General features: G+C 47.9%; 1 protein-coding gene across 2 annotated transcripts in view; it reads left to right on the forward strand.

The window, feature by feature from the left end:
* MYH11 (myosin heavy chain 11) overlaps nt 1-17,847 on the forward strand; it is a 153,404-nt gene that overhangs the window by 66,264 nt on the left and 69,293 nt on the right. For both annotated transcript variants that reach the window (XM_075317961.1, XM_075317963.1), the window contains exon 5: nt 16,412-16,514. In XM_075317961.1, coding sequence (XP_075174076.1) covers nt 16,412-16,514 — 103 coding nt within the window. The remainder of the gene's footprint in view (nt 1-16,411; nt 16,515-17,847) is intronic.

The following is a 17,847-nucleotide window of genomic DNA, read 5'->3' on the forward strand; positions in this document are numbered from 1 at the left end:
GGCAACAAGGGTTTTTGTCTGACTGGTGTGACTATCCAGGGGAGGGGGTGTGTGTGCTGTTATGTTTGTGACTACCTGGCTAGTCCAGGGCGTCACAATGGCAGGTGTCTATGAGACACCACCATCACTAATCTGTAAGTGAAAGTAAATAAACACAAACACCCAAAAAATCCTTTATTTGTAATAAAAGACAAAAAGCACCCTCTTTCACCACTTTATTAACCCCCCAAACACCCCTCCAGGTCCGACGTAATCCAGATGAGGTCCCACGATGCTTCCAGCACTGCTACATATCTGAAGCTCACAGCGAACGCCATAAAACAAGACTGCTCGCTGTGAGCTCCACACGTTCTAATCATAGCATTTCTGTATGCAAGGTGTCGATTCGTATTGAATTGATGATGCCCTACAATTTTTTAATTAACTTTTTTTCTGTATCTCGTTCCGTTTTCAAGATAAAAATACTAACTCCATTGTTTTCCACCAGGTGGCGCTATAGGTGGTTTCATTGCGTAGCGCATGGCTACTTTACTATACCTAGACACCACTTCTATTCCTATAGCTGCAGGCATTCTCAAGTTAATGGCGGTGGACAGGATATGGGTGGACACACTGTATAAGAGCCCACTGGTGGTGGCCGCAGCTTGTAGACCCCAAATCTGGTGACAGGTTCCCTTTAATGATGAACAGTCGGCCAGAGTCTGAGTGGTCTTGGACCTGGGGAAGAAACCAGTGGCATGTGCAGCATACTGGGCCTTTGTGTGGAATGTGATCTGCTGACTGTAAGAGACCCTGACATTATTAATCCTGCAAGTGAGAGCTGGCCATTTATCTCTATGGGAGAGCCGGCATGGAAAGAGGTTGTTTGTTTTTCCATTCTGCCAAAGTTTATGCACTGCAATAAACATACCTCTTTGACCAAGGAACTGCGTGCCTACGTGAATGCTACCTGCTGCCTAAGGCCAGAGTCACACTTGCGAGTGACTCATGCGACTCTCACATCGGCATCACCTGGCACGGCCGCACATTCTCCTGACAGGAGCGGGTTAGCTGCATGCATTTCTATGCAGCTGAGATGCTCCTGTCCGGAGAGTGTGCGGCCGTGCCGGGTGATGCTGATGCGAGACTTGCGGGAGTCACTCGCAAGTGTGACTCCAGCCTAAAAGCGAGTGAATCTCTAAACCCTAATAATCTTTATGATCTAAATTCTGAAAATGATGACAATTAAGTTACTTTTTCAATTTTTGAAATATATATATATATATATATATATATATATATATATATATATATATATATATGTGATTTTTTTTGCCTAGATTTTTTTTAAAGTCTAGGTTTAAAGTTTATAATAAAAAAATCAGATTGAAGTTCAACGTTCAGCTAAAGTAAATTCAGGAGCCAGATAAATCCTCTCATTACCCCCTGCCATAAGTTTGTATATAACGTTTAGGATAAGTTTATACATTCGTTCACTACAGAAAGTGATTTAAACAAACCGTAACTCTGATCTGCTCCACACATAAGTATAACAGAGACATAAGATGATGGCGGCCGCTCCATATATAGAGATCGCAGATGTTCTTTACAGTAGCTCGTTATTAGGGTGTATACTTGGTTATATACTCTGAGGCTGCCATTGCTAGGAAATGCCCCTTCCCTTGTGAGCTTGTAGTATACGTGCCGACTTTTTGAGACTCCACTACTCCTATTCGGAAAGCTTGTTGAGTACGACGCGTTGCTTGAAGCTATTATCTTGCCATAACCGCTCCCTTCTGGGAGTGCGGGGTCCAAGAGGTTTGGGGAGCAGTTAAGCAGCACCCTGTAGGTTTGGTGACTGGTAATGAGACTTCCTATGGACACTTGTTCACTGATCTACTGTAGCAGTCCTCTTCTAATGTCCATGAAGAAGTACTATAAGACTAACCTTCAGTTTTATTATTATTTATATATATTTAATAATATTATTTTTAATAAATCATTAGTATAAATGGAAATCAGAAATTGTGTAATATATCCTATTAGAGAAATCCGCTTTTTTTTCCATCCTGGACTGAACATTCATTTGCAAAGTTATCTATTTATGGGTAAAGCCTGTATTCATTGAATGCAGATTTTCACGTTTCTAATATAGGAGATGACAGTGGGTGCTTATAAAGTTCTATGGAGAACTGTATCTGCTGTTTAAAGAGAACTTGCAAAAGAATGACTGTCAGCCTCTATCTAGCTCCACCCACTCCTCCCATCGTCAGAGAATTTTAAATGAACCAGCTGCCATCTCCTATCTCAGTAATCTCAGAACCAACTGCCATCTCCTATATCACTTACCTCATAGCTAACTGCCATCTTCTATCTCAGTAATCTCAGAACCAACTGCCATCTTACATCTAAGTAATCTCAGAACTAACTGCCATCTTCTATCTCAGTAATCTCAGAACCAACTGCCATCTTCTATCTCAGTAATCTCAGAACCAACTGCCATCTTCTATCTAAGTAATCTCAGAACCAACTGCCATCTTCTATCTAAGTAATCTCAGAACCAACTGCCATCTCCTATCTAAGTAATCTCAGAACCAACTGCCATCTCCTATCTCAGTAATCTCAGAACCATCTGCCATTTCCTGTCTCAGTAATCTCAGAACCAACTACCATCTCCTATTTCACTTATCTCAGAACCAACTGCCATCTCCTATCTCGATACCAACTGCCATCTCCTATTTCACTTAGAACCAACTGCCATCTCAGTAATCTCAGAACCAACTGCCATCTTCTATCTAAGTAATCTCAGAACCAACTGCCATCTCCTATCTAAGTAATCTCAGGACCAACCTCCATCTCCTAAGTAATCTCAGGACCAACTGCCATCTCCTATCTAAGTAATCTCAGGACTAACTGCCATCTCCTATCTAAGTAATCTCAGGACCAACTGCCATCTGCTAGCTCAGTTATCTTAGAACCAACTGCCATCTTCTATCTCAGTAATCTCAGAACCAACTGCCATCTCCTATCTCGATACCAACTGCCATCTCCTATCTCAGTAATCTCAGAACCAACTGCCATCTTCTATCTAAGTAATCTCAGAACCAACTGCCAGCTCCTATCTCAGTAATGTGAACATTTATCTTCCCGAATACAGATTTTCCCATTTCTGAGATGACAGTTGCTGCTTATAAAGTTCTATGGAGAACTTGCAGCAGAATAACTGTCTGCCTCTAGCTCCTCCCAACTCCTCCCTCCGCTCTCCATAGAATTTTAAAAGGATGAACCGCTATCTCCTAAGTAATATGAATATCTATCTTCTGTGAATACAGATTTTACCCATTCATTTGGAATGACAGATCTCTCCAGGAGGAGAAAAAAAAGCGGATTTTTCTGATAAGAAATATTACAAAGATTCTTATTCTCATGTGTACTATTGATTTCTGAAATAATAATTAAAACAATAGTTACACTTTGATAAACATAAAAGGAGCCAAAGACAAAAATGTCCCTAAAACAAGTATATAAGCATGAAGGATCTCGGCCTCTTTGCGGAAAATTGGCAATCCTCTTGAAGACTAAAAACTACACTTCCCTGATATTTAGAACTTTAAGTTATAACTTCTTAATTTAAAGGGAATCTTTCAGACATTTTTGCTATGGGATATGAGAACTTCATAATGTAGGGGCAGAGACATTGATTCCACTGGCCTGCTTGGTGTAGTTTTGCTGGAATCCTTGTTTTCTCTTCTATAGATGTAGCAATAGTCAAATTGTTGAGCTCTCTATCTGCCCACACCACTGATTGTCAGCTTCCTGTATATATTGTACATGGTCAGTAAGCTGCCCATTAGTGGTGGGGGTGGGGTTACACAGATTAGCATGACTGCTCTGCACATGAGTCCTTTAGTGTTACTCTCCTGCCAATAAAACACTAATTGTATTGAAACTACAGGACACAGCCCAGTAAGTGACACATGTCTGGATGTTTACAGGATGCATTGTCAGTAAGCTGCCAATCAGTGGTGGGGGTGGGGTCACAGAGATTAGCCTGACTGCTCTGAACATGAGCTCTGTAGTGATAATCTCCTGCTGATAAAACACTGATTATATTGAAACTACTGCACACAACCGAATAAGTGACACCTCTGGAATCAGGGTCTCTATGCCTACATTATCCTGCTCTCAGATTGGATAGTAGAATCCTGCTGTCAGACTCCCTTTCATTAAGTAAATCCTTGAGTACTGTAGTACTTCTAGACCTTGTGCCACCTTCTCAGGACCTGAGCATTTCTCCTGATTTCACATGCTGATTGTGAAGTGGAAAGCTTATATTTCCAGGGTCGGCTCATAAATATAATGCTTCTAAAATAGGATTATGGGGCATTAAATCTTACATGATATTTTCATGATTCCTGCAATAGTCGGTGCTGGCCTTATAATAGAGTCCTGTGCTGTTCATTCTATTAACACCATCCTTTTATGATACCATGTCGTGCCCAAACTATATAATCTTATAGCTGCAAAATAACATTACTGTAAGATGCTAAAGGCACATTAACCACTCAATAAATGAGGGAATGTAACTGCTTTTTCACAGTTTTGGATGAGCGGTGGGTGTTCCAGGTGCCTGGACCATCAGAGCCAAGGGTGAAAAGAGCCAATTCCGCCCCTTTTGCTATGTAATCTGGATGCAGGGGCTGAGATCCTCATTCCAGTGATATGTCACTTTCGAGTCTGCATGTTGTCATTTGGATACAAGCAAGTTTTCCCTGCTGCAGATCTAGCAGAGCTCAGAATGCTGAGCCTTGTATAACCCCGTCCACACCACTAATTGGCAGCTGTCAGCTGTGTATACTATACATAGGCAGAAAGCTGCTAATAATGGTAGAGGTGGGAGTTACACACAGCAGTTGACTATGAGTTCTGTAGTGATAATCTCCTGCTGATAAAACGTTGATTTTATTGAAATAGCAACACTGTCATGCTAGATACAGGGAAATACCACACGCACAGCAAAAGGGAAGGGAGGGGAAACCTTGTGTCTAGGGATAGGGAAGATAGTGACCCCTGACTAAACCTTCTGCTGGTCCCTGGGGTCCCTCACCACCCTAGATAGGTTCCGCACCTATGCACCGAGCCGTATACCTCACCCTAAGTATCCCTAGTGTTGGACCCTAAACAGGGAACGGATGGGATGAGCTCTTCATCAACCTCACTAAACACTATAGAAGACACAAGGGGGACATACAGGGGGAAAAGCATGAACTACTTTTCTACAGATGACACAGGAAGAAGTCTAGCAAAGCTTTCTGCAAAGATACCACAGAGGAGTACAAGCCACCCACTTGCACCCAGGGCTTGAAGTAACTGAATAATGTCATCAGCACCAGTCAAAAGACAGAAGGGATATTTAAACACCAAGGGAATACTGATAATCAGCAGCTGGGTGGAAGGTGAGCTCCTGCTGGGTCCAAAAGGGGGAGAGATAAATCCAACAGGAAAGCTACTTATACCAATGAATACTGACAGCAGGAACCATGAAAAGTCTGGGAGCATTCTGCGCAGCCAGACCCTGTGAACTTCAATGGCCAGAAACTACATGATTGCCTGTCACACGTGACACACCCGTGACAAACACACAGTAAATTACACATGACTGGAATCAGGCTCTCAGCCCCTACAGAGGATAGTGCTTTAGAGGTACAATCACATGTTAACTACACAGTAACATCAGGCCATACAGAACTGTCGTAAGTATGTGATTTGCATACAGCAATATAGAGTATGGAAATATTGCACTGGTTTAATGATACAAAAGTAGTATATGATAGTGAGCACTGCTATACATTGAACTCATATTTTTACATTCCGGTGGCATTTGCTTTTAGCCATGAAGAGGTCACCTTGGGTTAATCGTGGTAGAACTTCAGTGCGTGGAGTGGAAGGTTTCCGTCTACTCAATTCGACAGCAAGACTAAGGAAATTGAGACAAATCCTTGGTGTAATCAGTAGATAGCCCGTATTTAGCCCTCCGACCCAGGATCACTGCTGCTGCCGCACTATAATGCTAATAATCTGGTATTAATATTAAAACATTTGTCAGGTGTTAGAGGCAGCTGAGCGTAATGTCTATAATATATGTAGCTGCCAACGCAGATTCAATTACATAGGAAGCAATTACAGGCAGAATATTGTTATCCTACATTCACTTCCATCCTAGAAATATTTACTGATTGTAATAAGTACAGATGGGAATTATAATTAAAATTCAGGGGACAAATTGTCAAGACTGGTGGATTGTATTCCAGTCTTGGAAAAACAATGGCCACTGTAACTGTAGCTTCCCCTGAAGCCATCAGGGAGCAAGAAGGTACTGCATCCCCACCAGGATGCAGGGCCTACCCCCTAGGGACCCGGAAGACCAGTGCTGGTCCCACAAAAACACTTCACAAAATCCCAGTTTTTCCCCAACCTCTCCACCATCAGCAGTATCCTGTAGGTTAAGGATAGCATAGAGCCCTCAAGTTTGAGGCACAGCTTAGGAGCAACAGTTCCCTAATCTCCCATACTCATCATGACAACTAATGACCCCATTCTTGTCTAATCAGTGCTTAGAGTTTATCACAATTTATGTGTTTTTGTTTGTTTACCCACTTTTTGAGGATTGTCCACAGGGTCTCAATAGTATTGAAATCTGGGAAGTTTCCTAGCCATGGACCCAAAATTTCAATGTTTTTGTTCTCGGTGGAACTGAAATCTGGGGAGTTTCCTGGCCTTGGACACAAAACGTAAATGTTTTGTTTACCGAGCCACTTAGTTCTCACTTTTGCCTGGTGACATGGTCTCCATCATGTTGGAAGAAGCATTGTTCATCACCAGATTGTTCCTGGATTGTCAGAAGAAGTTGCTTTTGGAGGATGTGTGCCGCACCCACGCCTGTAGCAGCCGGGCTGCTCGGATCCGGACCCGCTGTGTGGCTCGAGGGATCCTCCGGACCCAGGGGTCACGCGGACACGCCAAATGAAAAGGGGGACATAGTTGTACGGGCTTGGCCGTATTCAGTTCGTGACGCCACCCACGGTGTGTGGTGAAGTGGGACACCACCGCTGCTGTTGCTGGACACCCGGGGGAGATGTAGTGGCAGCTGGATGTTAACCCCTCCGTGGGTAGGGATGGTTGCCCCGGGACCCAGTGTCTCTGTGCAGGGTATGGCGATGGCAGGGACTTGTACGCCCGGACGTACCAGGGGGTGTTTGGTTACTCACAATTAAATGAATCACACAAGTCTTTTGGTAATCCAAGGTGCTGGTGGCCGTCCACCGCGGCGGTTGTACTCTGGTTCCCCACCCAGGCTGGTGGTCGCCGTCTTTTCCTCTGCACTAATTCTGTTGTTTGTTTAGACCTACCGGTATGGAACACGGGAGTCTTTGTGTACCTGAGGAACTGTGCCCGCTGACGCTGACCCGTGGGATCTATGGGCCCTGGCGGTTGCCCTATCCCTCTCTGTGGGTGGTTGTCTGCTTTTGGGACTTTGGTTGGGACAGGACCTAAAATCCTGCCCTCAATATGTTGATTAGCTAGGCCGTTGGTTCCGGTCCTGGCTTCAGGGTCCGAGTTACCCCTCTGTGCACGGTTTCCGGGTCGGGTCTCTGGTGTCGGTACCGGCGGGCTCCAACCCTGTCCCGTTCCACCTCGGATCTCTGGCTGCCGTCTTCACGTCGCCTGCCGACGGGGACCACCGTCTGCCACCTAGCCAAGATACCAGGGCTCCAACCCTGGCACCTTCAACTTGAGCTTCTCCTCTGCTGGAGCTACACTTAGCCCCAGTCTCACTCCTCTCAACTCCACTCCACTCGACTCAAAACTCAAACTGTTTGTTTTCCCACCCCGGACTGTCTAGACCCCTAGGTGGGCGTTCCCTAACCGCCTGGTCCCGCCCACTGATGTGCCTGTCTTGCCCTGAGGGGGGTGACTAGGGTTTCAGGTCGGCTGTATGTAACCCTGTGAGGGAAGGTGTTAGGGGGCCTAATGTGTGACTACCTGGTTTTGCCAGGGCATCACAGATGTTTAGTTCCTATTCTTTATTCATAGCAGTGTTTTTAGACAAAAATGTGAGTGAGTCTCCTCCATGGATGGAAAGCGACCCCACACATGAATGTTCCCAGAATGATTTACCATTGGCATGACACAGGACCCTCGGTATTGCTCAACTTTTCTTCTCCAAAAATCATTCTTCCCTATGTCGCAAACATATGTATGATACGAGTCAATAGGGAAACATGAAATGCACAACAAATAGTGGGACAGATTTACTATTGTTGTCCATCATTCGGACAGCAGAAATGTAGGAAATGCAGTCAGAAAATGGGCCAAATCTGTCCGGTGGTGCACACTGCTTTGGCACATCATTAGAGCCCACTTTACAGTGTTTCCTTTTTTATACCACCTCTTACAGACAAATACAGACCATGTTTTTATTGAAGCGTTTTCTTTTGTGTCTTTTTGGTTGTTTTCTTTGCTTCTTTTTTTTATTGCGCATATATGTAGAGATGAGCGAACCTGACCTGTAAAATCAGCGTTCGTACCGAACACTGGGTATCCGGGGCTCGAACCTGAATACAGTCTTTTTAAAACAGCCCATGTCCAAGTTCGGGTGCTGTTCACATGCCAACCACTCAATCGAGCATCAGGGTGCTCGGGTACACTCGGTGCTTGGCCCAGTTAGAGCCGTTTGCAGTCCCTGAACAGCTCTCACTGGGGGCGGGGGAGGAGGGGGGGTTAAAAACAACATTTTTGGATGTAGTGTGTACAAAAAATCCACTCTACATCCACCGGAAATGCTCTGTTTATGGCTGGCTGTATGTGGGAGTAGAACCGAACTGCCCAATCAGTGACTTCCATTATACTCGTTACTTGAGTCAAGCCCGTTAGTTTGTGTCCCCATTGGCTTATATGGGGTTTGGGATCCGGGAACAAGTTCAGGTCAAGTCTGGGTCCTGAAACGAACTTATAACTAAAGTCCAGCTGAACCTGGCTGTCATGATTCCTATGTGCAGAACATTTTGTATTGTTTTGCCATGCTTTCCTGCAGAGCCAGTATATATTTGCTTATGGTGCAGAGCGTTTTGCAGGATGAATGTTCTGCTGATTGTTTCACAGCAATGGGTTTCACGCTGGTCCTGGGAGGTGCTCTTGTAGATGCTTCTAGTTCCCGGTGATTGCTGTGCTTCTTTAGGGAGCGTGTTAGCTCAGGACACTGCCAGTCATACTTACTGGTTTCAGTTGTGCTGTTAGCTCCAGTGATGTTTAGTGTTCAGGTCTTGGCCTCTCGACTCCAGACTGCTGTTTATCCATCTCTGCCTGTCCTCCCCTGTTTCTGTTGTGACTTCCCGGCTTCTGACCTCGGACTTCCTTCTGACCACATCCCCGCCTGCTCCCTGTATTTTGTACATGCTCTCCTGAAACCCTGACCTTCGGCTTGTATCTTGCCCTAAACTCCATCTGCCCCCATGTACAGTCATACCCTCCTGGTTTATGATCTCAGCCTGTCTGACTACCTCTCCCTTTAATGCATACTAGTAGTGTAGGGTCTGCTCATCTCTACATATAAACTACTTCAAAGCGGAAGCTGTGTGTAGAATGGTCAGCTTATAAAGCGTAAGGTGATTAAAAGAAGCTCTAGAACACTCCACATATGTACAAATACATAATACCTTGCTTTCACACCATACATCAGTAGTTTGGTGCATTGGGTGTAAAACTAACCCCGTTTTCTAGATAAGAAGTGATGGCACAAACAATCTCATCTTTTTGGTGCACTTAAGGCCCCGTTACACGCAACAACGTATCTAACGATATGTCGTCGGGGTCACGGAATTCATGACGCACATCCGGCCTCGTTAGCGACGTCGTTGCGTGTGACACTTACGAGCGAGTGTAAACGATCAAAAATACTCATGTAATCGTTGATTGTTGACACGTCGTTCATTTTAAAAAAATCCTTGCTGGTGCTGGACGCAGGTTGTTCATCGTTCCTGAGGCAGCACACATCGCTACGTGTGACACCCCGGGAACGACGAACAAGAACGTACCTGCGTCCTGCCGGCAACGAGGTGGGCGTGTCGTTAATGCGGCTGTTCTCCGCCCCTCCGCTTCTATTGGCGGGCTGCTGTGTGACGCCGCTGTGACTGCGCACGAACCTCCCCCTTAAGAAAGAGTTTGTTCGCCGCCCACAGCGACGTCGCTAGGAAGGTAAGTATGTGTTACGCGGCCTAGCTATATTGTGCGCCACGGGCAGCGATTTGCCCATGACGCACAAACGACGGGGACGGGTGCTTTCACGCGCGACATCGCTAGCGATGTCGCTGCATGTAAAGCCCCCTTTAGTTGATAACATTATCTAAAAATATTTGCGCCAAAATTTAACTCGAAAATTATACCTAACTTACAATAGCAAATCTGCAAAAATGCATTTTTTGTACAATTCTTCCTTTGATATTTTTGGGGTTTGCAGAGAATTTTTTTTTAAATTAAGGTGCATGCTGTAGGTATGACATTGCCATTTCCCCTATACACTTCTCTCTTAATAAAAAAAAAACTGAACTGAATTGTAATTATAAAATTTATCATGGAAAGATTTTTACTTAAATTGAAAGGTTGTCCATGGTAGAATTTTATCCCACCGCGCTACTAATCGGAAGAGGTATCAGGGATGGCAGGTAGAAGGAGCATCATAGGACTCCAGTCCTACGGCCACAGACTACCAACATGGCTGCCGGACAAAGCTCCTGCAAACCTTTTTGTCACGCTCCCATTTTAACATCTGAATGTAAATAAGTTATTTTTCACTGTCAGCAAAACATATTTCCAAAAGCGCGAGGAACAAAAATATTCCAAACCTCTAGAGGTTATCATTTGTGAAGATTTATTAGCATTAGGCAATATTTGTATAAAATCAAAAATGTGTGTGTGTGTGTATATGTATATGTATATGTATATGTATATATATATATATATATATATATATATATATATACTAGAAGGTGGCCCGATTCTACGCATCGGGTATGCGTGTGTTGCGTTGTTTGTGGAGAGCTGTGTGTCTGTAGCGTTGTGTGTGTGTGTGTTGCGCGGTTTGTGTGGGTGTGGTGTGTTTTGGGGGGAGGTATGTTTTGTGCAATGTGTGTGTGTTGCGTGGTATGTGCGTATATTTATGTATGCCGCAGTGTTTGTGTGTTGGGTGTTGTGTGTGTGCAGCGTTGTCTGTGTGTGTGGGTGTCTGTGTAGGGCGGTGTTTGTGGTTCCCAGTGTGTGTGTGGTGTGTTGTGTGTGTGTGTGTATGTGTTGGGGGGAGGTGTGCACCTCCCATCGTGCTCCATCCCACATGCTGCGCACTCCCCATCGTGCTCCATCCGCCATGCTGCACACTCCCAAACGTGGTCCATCCGCCATGCTGCACACTCCCAAACGTGGTCCATCCGCCATGCTGCGCACTCCCAAACGTGCTCCATCCGCCATGCTGTGCACTCCCAAACGTGCTCCATCTGCCATGCTGCGCACTCCCAAACGTGGTCCATCCGCCCTGCTGCACACTCCCAAACGTGCTCCATCCGCCATGCTGCGCACTCCCAAACGTGCTCCATCCTCCATGCTGCGCACCCCCCATCGTGCTCCATCCCCCATGCTGCACCAGCATCAGCCTCTCTGCCTCCAGCATCAGCCTCTCTCCTCCCAGCATCAGCCTCTCTCCTCCCAGTATCAGCCTCTCTCCTCCCAGCATCAGCCTCTGTCCCCAGCATCAGCCTCTCTGTCCCAGGCATCAGCCTCTCTCCTCCCAGCCTCAGCCTCCCCCAGCATCAGCCTCTCTTCTCTCAGCCTCCCCCTCCCAACCTCCCTCCTCCCAGCCTCCCCCAGCATCAGCCTCCCCCTCCCAGCCTCCCCCAGCATCAGCCTCCCCTTCCCAGCCTCCCCAGCATCAGCCTCCCCCTCCCAGCCTCCCCCAGCATCAGCCTCTCGCCTCCCAGCCTCCCCCAGCATCAGCCTCTCTCCTCCCAGCCTCCCCCAGCATCAGCCTCTCTCCTCCCAGCCTCCCCCAACATCAGCCTCTCTCCTCCCAGCCTCCCTCAGCATCAGCCTCTCTCCTCCCAGCCTCCTCCAGCATCAGCCTCTCTCCTCCCAGCCTCCCCCAGCATCAGCCTCCCCCTCCCAGCCTTCCCCAGGATCAGCTTCTCTACTCCCAGCCTCCCTCCTCCCAGCCTCCCCCAACATCAGCCTCCCCCTCCCAGCCTCCCCCAGCATCAGCCTCTCTCCTCCCAGCCTCCCCCAGCATCAGCCTACACCCTCCCAGCCTCCCCCAGCATCAGCCTACCCCAGCATCAGCCTACACCCTCCCAGCCTCCCCCAGCATCAGCCTCCCCCAGCATCAGCCTCCCCCAGCATCAGCCTCCCCCAGCATCAGCCTCCCCCAGCATCAGCCTACCCCAGCATCAGCCTCTCTTCTCCCAGCATCAGCCTCCCCCTCCCAGCCTTCCCCTGGATCAGCCTCTCTACTCCCAGCCTCCCTCCTCCCAGCCTCCCCCAGCATCAGCCTCCCCCTCCCAGCCTCCCCCAGCATCAGCCTCCCCCTCCCAGCCTCCCCCAGCATCAGCCTCTCTCCTCCCAGCCTCCCCCAGCATCAGCCTCCCCCTCCCAGCCTTCCCCAGGATCAGCTTCTCTACTCCCAGCCTCCCTCCTCCCAGCCTCCCCCAGCATCAGCCTCCCCCTCCCAGCCTCCCCCAGCATCAGCCTCTCTCCTCCCAGCCTCCCCCAGCATCAGCTTCTCTCCTCTCAGCCTCCCCCAGCATCAGCTTCTCTCCTCTCAGCCTCCCCCAGCATCAGCTTCTCTCCTCTCAGCCTCCCCCAGCATCAGCCTACACCCTCCCAGCCTCCCCCAGCATCAGCCTACCCCAGCATCAGCCTACACCCTCCCAGCCTCCCCCAGCATCAGCCTCCCCCAGCATCAGCCTCCCCCAGCATCAGCCTCCCCCAGCATCAGCCTACCCCAGCATCAGCCTACCCCAGCATCAGCCTCTCTCCTCCCAGCATCAGCCTCCCCCTCCCAGCCTTCCCCTGGATCAGCGTCTCTACTCCCAGCCTCCCTCCTCCCAGCCTCCCCCAGCATCAGCCTCCCCCTCCCAGCCTCCCCCAGCATCAGCCTCTCTCCTCCCAGCCTCCCCCAGCATCAGCTTCTCTCCCCTCAGCCTCCCCCAGCATCAGCCTATACCCTCCCAGCCTCCCCCAGCATCAGCCTACCCCAGCATCAGCCTACCCCAGCATCAGCCTACACCCTCCCAGCCTCCCCCAGCATCAGCCTCCCCCAGCATCAGCCTCCCCCAGCATCAGCCTACCCCAGCATTAGCCTACCCCAGCATCAGCCTCTCTCCTCCCAGCATCAGCCCCCCCCTCTCAGCCTTCCCCTGGATCAGCCTCTCTACTCCCAGCCTCCCTCCTCCCAGCCTCCCCCAGCATCAGCCTCCCCCTCCCAGCCTCCCCCAGCATCAGCCTCTCTCCTCCCAGCCTCCTCCAGCATCAGCCTCTCTCCTCTCAGCCTCCCCCAGCATCAGCCTACACCCTCCCAGCCTCCCCCAGCATCAGCCTACCCCAGCATCAGCCTACCCCAGCATCAGCCTACCCCAGCATCAGCCTCTCTCCTCCCAGCATCAGCCTCCCCCTCCCAGCCTTCCCCAGGATCAGCCTCTCTACTCCCAGCCTCCCTCCTCCCAGCCTCCCTCCTCCCAGCCTCCCCCAGCATCAGCCTCCCCCTCCCAGCCTCCCCAGCATCAGCCTCTCTCCTCCCAGCCTCCCCCAGCGTCAGCCTCTCTCCTCTCAGCCTCCCCCAGCATCAGCAAACACCCTCCCAGCCTCCCCCAGCATCAGCCTACCCCAGCATCAGCCTACACCCTCCCAGCCTCCCCCAGCATCAGCCTACCCCAGCATCAGCCTCTCTCCTCGCAGCCTCCCCCAGCATCAGCCTCCCCCTCCCAGCCTTCCCCAGGATCAGCCTCTCTCCTCCCAGCCTCCCCCAGCACACCGTGCTCCTCTGCCGACACTCACAGATCCAATCGCATACACTCACACACACACACACTCACACATCAGAACACACTCGCACACATCCGATCGCATACACTCACACACACACTGACGATATCGCACATACGCACTCACAACATCCGGAGATACCACATGCTTCTGGCCATGTGATCCTCCGGCAGGTCCTGGAAAGTCACACCACAGTATCGCCACCGAGAAGCAAGCGATATCCCAGGATGTTGTGAGTGTGTGGATGCGATGTGATGTGTGTGTGTGTTGTTATGTGTGTGCGTGTGTATAGTTACCAGCTGCAGGACCTTGATGCGCTGGTAACTATGCTACCATGGTTACCAGCGTATCCCGTCCCCCGCTCGCACGGGAGCCCACACCAGCATACGGCGGCAACCCCAGCAATGCAAGGGTATGTGTCGGCTGGGTTGGCGGCGTACGCTGATGTGGGCTCCCGGGGGTACAGTACTCACCTGGGAGTCGTGGCTCCGTGTCGGTTCGGGGAATGCGTGCGGGGGGCGGGGCCAGAGCGAGCGTGCATTGCGTGAGGGGGGCGGGGCGTGGCAGAGTTGCCAATGCGTGCAGGGTGCTGGGGCGAGAGGCCAATCCGTGTGGGGGGCGGAGCCTGGGCGAGCGGCCGGCCAATCCGTGTGCGGGCGGAACCTGGGCGAGCGGCCAATCCGTGCGGGGGGGCGGGGCCATGGCGAGCCCAGCGGCCAATCAGCTTTGTGTCACCGTAAGGACACAATTTTGGAGCAAGACAGACAGACAGACAGAATAAGGCAATTATATATATATATATATATATATATATATATATATATATATATATATATATATATATATATATATATATATATAATGCTTCTCTGTGCCATATGATGCTTCTCTGTGGGGAGTATGCTAGTGATGTATACATGAAGAAATGTATAAAATTCAATTGACAATCTATGGAACATGCCCAAGTTTTTAGAGAATCAAAATGCAAACTTGTATATTACACAGTTTAGTCGGAAGACTATGAAAAAAAAAGTCTGATTGGGCCATTTTGACTAAAAACATCAGTATCTGAAGCTGGCCAGGATGCAAAATTTGTAGTATTATGAGAAGTTGCCAGCACACTGTAGTTCAGGTGTTTCTCAGAATGGAGATGAAAGGGTTAAAGGGAACCTGTCAGCAGGTTTTTGCTACCTAATTTGAGAACAGCATGATGTTGGCAAAGAGGCCCTGAGTTCAATGATGTATCACAGAGATTACTGGCTTTAGCTGTTCTAATATAGTGAAAGATTTTAGATTTTGCATATAGCAGTGCTGGGAGAGCTGCTCCCGCCCACACAGTACACAATTCCATAGACAGAAGCTGCTAATCACAGAGGGGAGCCTAGATGGACTAGAGCTTACAGGCTGCTGAGACCCACTAATGATACAGATAAGAGAAGACTGTGAGACTAAAAAAAGACTGTGAGATAACAGACACAGGGCTGAATTCTCTGTTTTAACTCTTGCAGCATACTGTCTTCAGGTTACATTGCAGAAACCTGCTGACAGAGTCCCTTTAAACAGTCGTGGTGACCTGAACAGTGATTTTTTTTCTACATGTTTTGGAGACAAGGAAATCTCCTTCTACAGGAAAAATCACAGATGTTTCTCTGAAACACGTAGAAATAAATTAGAAATAAATCACTGTTCGGGTCACCACAACTGATCCTTACATGTCAGCGTGGTTTTTAAACCCATTCCTCTCCATTCTGCGACTCATCACCGTCCAGGGGCCACGGCAGCCATTTTGTGCATGCTGTTATAGTGGTTGTGACTACTCACCATTTCAGGGGAGCAATTCCATGTGTGTTTCTTAATCCTTTTACTAAGATAAGACCCCTATTTGCGCCATTTATCTTTCCACCACATCATCATTGTGGCTCAGGTGTGAGAGGAGCCCGGAAACCGCTTTGCAGGCTTGTAGAAATCCAAGAAAAGAAGGGAAGATCCAGCTCTAAATTTGGATAAAAAGAAATGGCTTTATTGAAAAACATTAAAATCCATAAGTAAATGTTCCATGTCGAGGTGAAGTAAGGTAACAACAACTACTTCATGCCAGCAGAGGCAACGCGTTTGGCGTCCCTTGTCTAGCATTTGACAAAGGATGCCAGAATGTGTCCGAAACGCGTTGCCTCTGCTGGGAGGAGCTGGATCTTCCTTTCTTTTCTTGGATGCAAAATTTGTATCGCCTCTTATGTGCTAATTATAATGCTGGTGTGGTCCTATCAGAAGGGCCTGATCATGGGACCATTAACTCTGCACCTACTCGTTTAGTTTCTACCCTGATTGGATTTTTGTTTTCTCACTTTAGAGGTGAATCTGGTGCTGGGAAGACAGAGAACACCAAGAAGGTCATCCAGTACTTGGCCGTGGTCGCATCATCACACAAGGGAAAGAAAGACACCACCATCACTGTAAGTATCCCCCATTATTAATGATTTATAGAGCTAATGATGAATGGTAACACTCAACCAACTCTCCACAGGGTGGAGCATATTAGAGAAACATCGTAACGCCAGCTATCTGTTCTCCTGCCAAGTAACTGACATGTTAAGAATACACAGCTACATTTCAGTTCTCATGTTTATGCATAGCTAAGACTTTGTTTAATATACTGTGTGTTGTGACCCGGCACAGTCCAGAGTGTGTCGCGCTGACAATGTCACTCGAAGCATCAAATGATATATTTGCTTACTAAATGTCATTATTTTCTCTAAATTATTTAGGGAGAGGCTTAGGAAAATGCGGACACGAGGATTTTATTTTGGCTTAATATCGAAATTGTAACATTCGATACTGAGAAAGTAAACTGTTAGTGTCATCATAAGCATGCATCGTTGCAATAAATGCTATAAAGTGTATACTAGCCCTCAGTTATGTTAAAGAGGACCAACCACCAGGATTTTAGTATATAAACTAAAGGCAGTGCTATACTGGGGTTATCATGCTGATTCTATACATACCTTTAGTTGTCAGATCAGATGTATAGTTTCTGAAATACAGGCAAGTAAAAGTTTGTGAAATGCACTGTTATTTGATTGATAGGTGCAACAGGTTTTGCTAGTTATTCCCGCCTCTGCCTGCCTGTCCTTCGTCCCTCCCTCCTCCCCCTGTAACAACAGAGACAGGGGGAGGAAGGACAGGCAGATAGGGGTGAGAATAACTAAGTAACCCGACCCACCTATTAGATATTCCATTGCACCTCTCATCAAATTACAGTGCATTTCACAAACTTTACTTGCTTATATTTCAGAAACTATCAATCCGATCTCACAACTAAAGGTATGTATAGAATCAGCATGATAGCACCAGTATAGCACTGGATTTAGTTTATATATGAAAATCCTGGTGGTTGGTCGTCTTTAATCTAAGCCTATCTGCAGAAAATGACTGATCAAACCAAGCATAGGCATAGGTGGTGCACCCTTGGTGTGGCCAAACTGTTAAAGTGGTTGTTCTCTTTCTATTAAGTTTCCACCCTGGTTGCAGTTTGTTAGAAAACATAAAAGAGCGCTGTACTAACCTTTCCTGGGTCCATTGTTGAGTCTCTACCGCTGCTCTCAGTGCCTGTGTTACATCAGCAGTGCGGCAGCCAATCAGTGAGCTCAGCGGCTCTGAAGGTGCCATTCCATCACATGGGCGAGAGGTGCTGAGCTCACTGATTGGCTGATATCAGCACCATAGTCAATGCCAGACACCAGGAGCAGCGTTGAAGACTCAATGGTGGACCCAGGAAAGGTGAAAACA

This window comes from Anomaloglossus baeobatrachus, chromosome 7 (assembly GCF_048569485.1).
Source record: "Anomaloglossus baeobatrachus isolate aAnoBae1 chromosome 7, aAnoBae1.hap1, whole genome shotgun sequence".
NCBI lineage: Eukaryota > Metazoa > Chordata > Amphibia > Anura > Aromobatidae > Anomaloglossus > Anomaloglossus baeobatrachus.